The 9,670-nt window shown below is 45.8% G+C and overlaps 1 protein-coding gene across 1 annotated transcript in view; it reads right to left on the bottom strand.

The window, feature by feature from the left end:
* Mthfd1 (methylenetetrahydrofolate dehydrogenase, cyclohydrolase and formyltetrahydrofolate synthetase 1) overlaps positions 1-9,670 on the bottom strand; it is a 65,546-nt gene that overhangs the window by 42,505 nt on the left and 13,371 nt on the right. The window contains exon 2 of the mRNA XM_005343224.3: positions 8,577-8,661. Coding sequence (XP_005343281.1) covers positions 8,577-8,661 — 85 coding nt within the window. The remainder of the gene's footprint in view (positions 1-8,576; positions 8,662-9,670) is intronic.

The raw sequence follows: 9,670 nt of genomic DNA, 5'->3' as shown, positions 1-9,670 counted from the left end.
AAACAAAAAAGGGTGTGTGCCTGCTGCTGCCCCGCATCTGCCCCGTGAACAAGGCAGCAGTGTTTCAGGCTACCAGAAATGCGGGATTACTTAGAAAAGTACAGGTAATTGAAACTGAGAAATTATCATCAGACCCTCCTACCCCCCTCCACACCCCCCACGGGCCGTGGAAATGCTCATGTTCAGCCACACTACAGTGAAAACTGTCAGTGCACTCTGCTAGTGGACACAGAACAGAACCAGGGGGAGGGCAAACTGGTGTCTGCCTCCTGGCAGTCAGTGTAGGAGCCGTTGGACCCTTGAAACCGGACCCCACTACACCCTGTTTTACACCCTGACCATGCCTGCGGTTCTTCAATGCAATCGGTTATCTGTAAACATCTATTTCACAGATGTGTTCCCGTGTCCTGGGGGTCAACAGCTCTTTGCAGTAAGGTTTGCTTCTCTCCACACTGCAGAGGGCAAAGCAGTGGTTAAGTGAAGCCCTCAGCACAGGAGGCTGGCCTTCCTAACAGCGTTTCCAGAACCTTCAGTGGGGATAGTCTGAGCTGCTCTGGGATCTCAGGAATATGGCCCCATTCCCAGCTCTGGTTGTTCGTATTTGTTTGGTTCTCAGCTTTGCTGACTGATTTGAACTTCAAAGGAACTAGGAGAGACCCATGGGGGAACTTGAATACTGGAAGTTTAGCTTTGTTTTTCAGTCCTGCCTCCTGCATGCTGGATGCTAGACAAGCCATGAGCATACGGCACATCCCCAAGCTCTGAGCCTCTCACAGGGGAGCTGGTTATATAATCAATGATAGACTAGATGCAAGGATGTTTAAAGAACATTAGACTCTTGACTGACACTCAAGTGGGTGGGTGTAGACTGGTTCCCCAGAACACATCTTAATCCCAATATGATTTATCAAGAATGTTACTTAAGCATTTCATCCTGAGTGCTAATCCCTTCCTACAAAGGGGTCATGTATCATACTATCAGAAAGACCCAATAAGCCAGATATGGTGGCACACGCCTGTAATCCTAGCACTTAGGAGGCTGAGGCAGGAGGGAGATTGGTGAGTTTGAAATCAAGCTGGGTCTCATGTAGCCAAGGCTGATTCTGATCCTCCTGCCTCTGCCTCCCACAAACTGGCCAATGGTTTTTATAACGGGTCAGACAGCGTCTACGCTAGGGTTTGTTTTATCTTTACTCTTTAAGACAGAGTCTCACTGTATAGCCCTGGGTGGCCAAGAACTTGTTATATAAACCAGACTGGCCGTGAACACAGACATCTTCCTGCCTCTGCCTCTCGAGCACTGGGATTAAAGCAGGCACCGCTGCACCACTGGACACACAGTCGTAATTCTGACACTTTGAGAGAGCTGTGGAGTCAAGGCCAGGTTCTGTGTGGCTCCACAGCAGGTTCAAAGTCAGCTTCTACAACATGAAACCTGGTCTCAAAAAACCAAACAACAACAACAAGAACAAACAAACAAACAAAAAACCCATGCTTCTTCCAAAGGAATATGCCAAATGGCAGTTGACACAGGTACAAAAGGAGGACTGGGGTCCAGGCTTGGGAGATCTCAGCCATCTTAGGGGCCATGGTGAGGGTCCTGATCTTCATGGAGGCAAAACGGAAGATAAGAAGTGGACCACCTCACCAAGTTGGGTCACCTGGTCAAGGATATGAAGATCAAGGCCCTGGGTGAGATCTACTTGTTCTCCCTGCCATCAAGGAAGCTGTGACCACTGATGCTCTCTTGGGAGCATCCCTAGAGGATGACATTCTAAAGACTGCAGACTTGGGCTACAACGATCATGTTGGTCTTGGTGTTAAGTGCTTCAAGGAGGTGACCACTGCCATCTAAGGAGCCATCATCTTGGCCAAGCTTCCCATTGTCTTTCTGCAGAATGGTTACCATGGAAACAAGATTGGCAAGCCCCACTCAATCCTGTGCAGGGTGACAAGTCACTGTGGTTGTGCTGCTCATCCTGTGTGCCCCATCCCTGTCCCCAGAGGTAATGACAATGATCTCCGTTCCTGTACCCAAGAAATTGCTTCAATAGCAGTATTTATGACTACTACACATCAGCCAGGGGCCGCCCTGTCACCCGGACAACTTCACCAAGGTCACCTCTAAAGTCATCTCCAAGACCTACAGCTACCTGACTCCCACCTTCAGGAAAGAGACCGTTCACCAAGTCTTCCTATCTGGAGGAATTCACTGACCAGCTTGTGGAAACTCACACCAGAGTCTCTGTTTAGAGGACCCCAGGCTTCAGCTGTAGCTATAACATAAGAGTTTTTATACCAGAAAGTATATCAAGTCTAGGAAGGAAAGAAAGAAGGAAGGGAGGGAGGGAGGGAGGGAAGGAGGGAGGGAGGGAAAGGAAATCCCACAAGTATATACTTGGACCAGATCACGAACATCCTACTGTTTGTTTTGGGTCTGGGCTGAATTGACAGCTGTGCACGCACCCTGGCTACACGGATGTCCTTTAAGAGAATGCTAATGAGCTTGAGGTTCCACAGACTGCTGCCTGGGCTAGGCAGAGTATCGTGAGTGTGAACATGTCAGAATCATGTAAGAGCCGAAAAACCGACAGTTGTCTTTATAGCTCTGTTATCCACCTCATATCTGGCGGCCTCGTACCTTCTAGATAAAACTCTAGAAAGGTCTAAGCTTGACATGTTTATCCTCTATTAACCCTAAAACTAAGACCGACAAAGATAGTAGATTGCCTAGTGTAGCCCACCTATCTGATCACCCAGATGTGTCTTTTGTAAACTTGTGACTGATGGCTTTCTTTGTGACTATAAAAGTTCATGTGACCTTTCCATGGTGGAAAGTCATTCTGATCCATTTGAATCCATATTTTCTGACCTATCATGGTCAGAATAAACCATTTTCTTATTTCCTAAAGCAGAGTTGATTTGTATGGTGACAAGGGAGAAAGACAAGCAGGTTTTGGAACCAGTGCTTGGTTGGGGTGCCAAACTCATCCTTTGGGCAAGCCCTCAAGATGCTTGGAGCAGCAATTACTATTAGGACAGCTTTTACCGTATAGGGGTCATATCACAATTAGTACAGTCACAAATACAGAACCTTTGGACCACAATAAACACTTATCTATGTAAGCAGTGCTACCATCCCATAGTAAAGGGAGTGTAGTGGGTGGGTTAGGATGAGGCTTGTATTTTACCAAGCGCTTCCTGCTGGAGAGATGGCTCAGAGGTTAAGAGCACTTGCTGCGCTTTCAGGGAACCTGGGTTTGATTCCCAAACCCAAATGGCAGCTCACAACCATCTATAAACTCCAGTTCCAGAGAATTCAGGGGTCTCTTCCGGCCTATGTGTATACCAGGTATGCATGTGGTGCACAGACATACATACAAGCTCATTCATACACTTAAACAAAACAAAACAAACAAATAAAAAACCCAAGGGTGACTCAGAATGGGAGGGATAGGGATCTAAAGCAGAGAACAAAACCCAAGATCTGCTGTAGGACTATGGTCTTGTACCCTGTAAAGATTTGTTACTTGTATTTTAATAAAAAGCTGATTAGCCAGTAGCCAGGCAGGAAGTATAGGCAGGGTGACAAGAACAAGAGAATTCTGGGAAGACGATAGAGTCAGTCTGCAGTCATCACCCAGCTGCAGAGGAAGCAAGATGAGAATGCCTCACTGATAAAGATACCAAGCCACATGACTAACATAGACAAGAATAATGGGCTAATTTAAGATGTAAGAGTTACTTAATAACCTGAAACTGAAAAGCTTCTGTAAAGCAAAGGGCATCGTCAACAAGACAAAATGACAGCCTACAGAATGGGAAAAGATCTTCACTAACCCCACATCAGACAGAGGTCTGATCTCCAAAATATACAAAGAGCTCAAGAAATTGAACACCAAAAGATCACATAATCGAATAAAAAAAAAAATGGAGTACAGACCTAAACAGAGAACTCTCAACAGAGGAATCTAAAATGGCTGAAAGACACTTAAGGAAATGTTCAACATCCTTAATCCTCAGAGAAATGCAAATCAAAACAACTATGAGATTCCACCTGAAAGAATGGCCAAGATCAAAAACACTGATGACAACTTATGCTGGAGAGAGAAGGGAACACTTCTGCATTGCTGGTGGGAATGCAAGCTGGTACAACCCCTTTGGATGTCCGTGTGATTTCTCGAAAATTAGGAAAAAACCTTCCTCAAGACACAGTAATACCACTTTTGGGTATATATCCAAAGGATGCTCAATTGTGCCACAAGGACATGTGCTCAACTATGTTCATAGCAGCTTGTTTGTCATAGCCAGAACCTGGAAACAACCTAAATGCCCTTCGACCAAAGAATGGATAAGGAAAACATGGTACATTTACTCAGTGGAGTACTACACAGCAGAAAAAAATAACAACTTAAATTTTGCAGGAAAATGGATGGAGTTAGAAAACATTATTTTGAGTGAGGTAACCCAGACACAGAAAGACAATTATCACAAGTACTCACTTATAGGTGGTTTTAAAACATAAAGCAAAGAAAGCCAGCCCACAAACCATAATCCCAGAGAACTTAAGACAACAATGAGGACACTAAGAGAGATTTACATAGATCTAATCTACATGGGAAGGAGAAAGTATAAAAAGACAAGATCTCCTGTGGAAATTGGGAGCATGGGGATCTTGGGGGAGGGTTAAAGGGGAAAGGGGGGGAGGCAGGGAGGGGAGCAGAGAAAAATGTAGAGCTCAATAAAAATCAATAAAAATAAATAAGTAATTCTTTTAAATAAAAAAAGAATTAGTTAATAAGAAACTCTGAGTTACTAGGCCAAGCAGTTTATAATTAACGTAGGCCTCTGTGTGTTTCTCTGGGACTGAATGGCTGTGGGACCGAGAGGGACAGAAACCTCTGTCAACAAAGATCCAAGAAGCAGATTCCTGGGAATGATATTTTGTTTTGTTTTGAACAAGGTCTCTCTCAGGAACAGGCTGGCCTTGAACTCCTAGGATAGGCGTGTACCACACAGGCTTGAATAGAGATGACCTTAGCCCTCTGGCAGGAGTGGGTAGGAAGATGAGATGGCTGGCAATCTTTTGTGTAGCCAAAGCAAGCCTAGAGCAGTCATAGAACCATTTCATCGCTAAAAGACATAAGCAGCAGAAATTGTTAGGCTACAGTAGACACTTGCAAAATCAACACATTTGAGGTCAATTTTAAATATTATTGCTGAGTAATGGTTTGGCTGGAATAAATGAAGCTGGGTACTGTGGCACACAGCTGTGATCGCAGCATTTGGGAGACAGAAACAGAAGGGTTGGAAGTTCAAGCCATCCAGTCTGAGACACAAAGACCCTTTCAACACCAAACCGATGCTAAAGGGGGAAGGAAGGAAAAAGGAAGAAATCACAACAATTTAAAGAGCTTAATTGGTTTTCTTGCACCTCTACAATCAAGCACACTTCACTCCATAAAGCAGAGGTTGGGTTTTTAGCCCAAGAAGGCTAAGGAAAGCAGGGAAAAAGGAGAAAGTTTATGTACCGTTTTAAAGTCACTTTCTCTGCAAGGTGATGGGCAGGAAATCAGAACCACAGAAAAGATAGCAGATTGGACAAGGTCCGATTACAACTGACACTGGCCAGTTTGGGCAAATTGGCTGTTTTCTCTCAGTGTAGAAAAACAGCTCGGTGGCATTGGACATGTGCATGACATTCTGACCTGTCTTTGAACTGCTAGACCCAGTGAAGTAGCCTAGTCCAGTGATTTACAGAAATGAATTCTTTTCTTTCGTTCCTGTTTGGCCCCCCTCTTTTGCAGTGCTGAGGATAAACTCAGGGCCCAGTGCACGGAAGTGCTCTACCACAGAGCTACACCTCCAGCCCACAGCCACAATTCTTGACATTTATTTCTTCCCACAGCAAACAATTAATAAGCCAAGAAGTAACCAGTCTCCAAATGTACCAGGTATACACCCACCACACAAATCTTGGTGCTTAGTTATTTGAGGAAAGGAAAAGGCACCACAGCACGGAGCACACCAGGCAGCCTTCTGTGTATGCGTTTCTGCTCTGCTCAGGCTGCGTAGATAAACAGCAGTGTGGGTCGGGGGTGGTGGGATTTAACTACCACTTGTTTTGAATTTTAATAAAGAAGGGACAGAGGCTGAGCAAAGAATTAAATGGCATGCCTTTGTGCAGACGCGCAGAGAAAATGAGGGACATGGAGATGATGATTCCAAAGGAAGTTTCAAATGAAGGCTGTTTCTGCCATCCAAACCAATCCTTCAGACATCCACAGTTACGAAGTAGTCACGTGTGACTGCTGTCCCTTTGTCAAGGCTTGTCATGAGCAATTTCCTTTTAAATTCTGACAGCCTTTACATAGATAGTATGATGTGATTTGCTGTGTGTGTGTGTGTGCACACGCGCGTGCTGACTTTTGTATTGACGGTACACAAGTAACAGGGGTAAGTCTGCTGGGGGCAGCACAAATCAAGCCAAGGACACCAAACCCCACTACTTTTCTACGTCTCCTACTCCGCCATGATCCCTCGGGAAAAATAGATGGCAGTTTCACTGAGGAATACTCTTGACAAGCAACACCAGTTATCGATGTTATTAGACCTCAACCTGGAAGTCTTTTCAGGATCTCTGTAAAGAATCAGGAAGTCCCCACAGTTCTGCTGTCTGTGAAGGAAGCTCGGAGGCTATTAATAGGAGAGGCATTTGTGCTATTCTGTCTCGCCAGATGAACCAGATGCATTTCCCCAACTTTTCTTGAAAGAACTGACAAACAATGATTACTCAGGCTTGAGCATTTTGCAAATACTTTCTAAAAATGAACAACTGGGCTGGGCATGGTGCTGTACACATTTGCAATCCCAGCGCTCAGGAGGATGAGGCAAGAGGATGCCCACAAGTCCAAGGCCAACATGGCCACGTAGTCCACGCAAGTTAAAGTGCTAAATCCTGTCCCAAACAAAAACCAGCAAATAAGTAAATAAATAAAATTTGACTCTTGGTGTGTTGGCTAGTTTAATGTCTTTTTTTTTTTAAAGTGCTATAAACCACGTAAGTCCTTTCTTTTCCAAGCCACTTCTGTTCATGGTGTTTCATCAGAGCAATTGTAACTCTCATTGAGACTAGACCTGAAAGTCACCCTTTGACGTCCACAAGAAGGCACACATGCACACTTGCACAGGAGTGCACACACATGCACCCACGCCAATCAACAAACGTGTAAGGTTTCTGAAAATGTCAACATGTAATACATGTCTTCTTCCCAAATTTTAACTATCAAAAAGCTCTAAACTGGGTATGGCAGTGCACACCTATAATCCCAGTACTCGGGTGGCCCAGGCAGAAGCAGTTCGATGTCAGCCTGGGATACAAAGCAAAGCCCGTCTCAAGCAAAGTTCTTTCTCCATGTTTCTGTTTGTTTGTTTTGTTTTTTCGAGACAGGATTTCTCTGTGTAGCCCTGGCTGTCCTGAAACTTGCTCTGTAGACCAAAAAAGCTGGCTTTAAACTCAGAGATTTGCCTGCCTCTGCCTCCCAAGTGTGGGATGAAAGGCGTGCACCACCACTGCCAGCTCTTCATAATGTTTATGTTAACATATCAAGAGTTTCCTATTGGCCTTTTGAAATAAATTATATTTAACACTTAATGGGGGGGGGCTGATTCTGCAGTTGAGAGCACTTGCTGCAGAATATGGTTCTCAGCACCCACGTTGGGAGCTTACAACCATCACTAAGTCTAGCTCACGGGACCCTGACACCTCCTTCTGGACTCCAGACGTAATCACATTCACATGTGCACATACCCACACAAGGATACACACATACCGATAATTAAAAACAAAAGGTCCTTTAGGTCAGGGCATGGTGGTGCACACCTCTAGTCCCAGCATGCAGGAGGTGAGGCAGGCAGATAGAGCTCATTGAGTTAGAAGCCGGGGAATTTCAGGCCAGCCATGACAACTACACAGTGAGACCCAGCCTAAAAAAAAAATCTTCTAACAAAAGAGTTAATGTAGTTAACACACACACACAAAAGAAAAAGACCCACCAAATTTTCTTTCCAATACAGTAACTATTAGCAGCTAAGCTCCATGAGATCTTTAAATTGTAAGAGTACAAAGGGTCCTAAGAAGATCTAAGGGGCAGGGCTAATGATGTGGCTCGGTGGGGAGAGGGCTTCTCTACCATGCAGGAGGCCCCGGGTTCCATCCCCAGCACCACACAAAACCAGGCAGGGTGGTACAAGCCTACAGCCCCAGCAGCTGGGAGGTGAAGCGGGAAAATTAGGAGTCTACATAGCCTACAGAGCAACTCTGATGCCAGTCTGGTATACACGAGGCCCTGTCTCAAGACAAAACAAAAAAGACTAAAGTGCCCAAAGGGCATCACACTGGCACAGGGCAGGAAAATCTGGCACCCGGAAGCGGGGTAGCAGAGGGAGCCCGCGACGAGACACCATGGTGTGAGGTTTCACAACAGGGCAAAGAGAGGGCGGAAGCGCGGCTGCTTCTCATGCTGGGGGGAGAGGCTGGGTAGGGTGGGGCTAAAGGGAAGAGGATGGCACTTTACCTGCAGGATGGCCAGGCCAGGCGTGAAGCCGGGGACTTGCTCCTTCATCTGAGTCACCTGGCTCTTCAGTTGCTCCCTTATTTGCCTAGGGGGAAAGAAAAGGCGTGAGTTTCCGTCTCCTTCACTGGCAAGCTTAAGCAAGGGAGGTTACTGGATGCATCTCTTGGAAATTCAAGTCATCATCAGCGATGGGTTTTATCTGGTAGGCCATATCTCATGGACTTCCCACCAATTCCTCAGGCCTCGGTTTAACTTGGATTGTTCTCTAACTTCTACTAACAGTGACTGAACCAAGAGGTAAGGATAGGGAAGGTTGTTTACAATATCTCAGTAGGGACTGAAGAGGTAGCTCAGCAGTTACGGATAAGACCCAAGTTGGGTTCCAAGCACCCACATCAGGTAGCTCACAGCGTCTGTAACCCGGCTCCTGCAGGATTGGGTTTGACACACTTGCGTGCACACACACAATTAAGCAACAAATGTTAACATCTTAGTTGGGGCGGATACAGTGCAGTGGTAGACCACACGCCTAGTATTGCGAGGCCCTGGGGTCCATCCTCTAAAAACAGAATGAATCCATGGACGCTGATGGCTCCGCAATCCCAGGGAGTAAAGGAAAACCTGGACACTACTGGAAGGCTCTGCTCTTCTTCACATTTCCACTCCCCACGTGCTGTCCTGAGAAGCCTTTATCGTGGAGAACTCCGGTTTATAACGCCGCAACACATTTTAGTGTGACCACAGTCACATGAGGCCGAGGGGCAGAGCAAAGAACGCCGCTCCAAACTCATCATGGATTTATCATATCCTAATTCGAGAAACAGTTGTCCTTACGAAAGGATTTAGGTCAAGCATGGTGACACACACCTGTAACCCCAGCACCCGGGAAGCTGAGGCAGAAGGGTTGCAGTTTGAAGCCAGCCTGCTCTACACAGCAAGTTTCAAGTCAGGGCTATATGAGGTGAGACTGTCTCCAAAAAGATAAAATAAGAAGACCTAGACAGGGCTGGAGAGATGGCTCAGTGGTTAAGAGCATTGCCTGCTCTTCCAAAGGTCCTGAGTTCAATTCCCGGCAACCACATGGTGGCTCACAA

The sequence above is a fragment of the Microtus ochrogaster genome, chromosome 1, assembly GCF_000317375.1.
Source record: "Microtus ochrogaster isolate Prairie Vole_2 chromosome 1, MicOch1.0, whole genome shotgun sequence".
NCBI classification, from domain to species: Eukaryota; Metazoa; Chordata; class Mammalia; order Rodentia; family Cricetidae; genus Microtus; species Microtus ochrogaster.
Note: the sequence above shows the minus strand (reverse complement) of the source record. Positions and strands in the feature narration are given on the sequence as shown.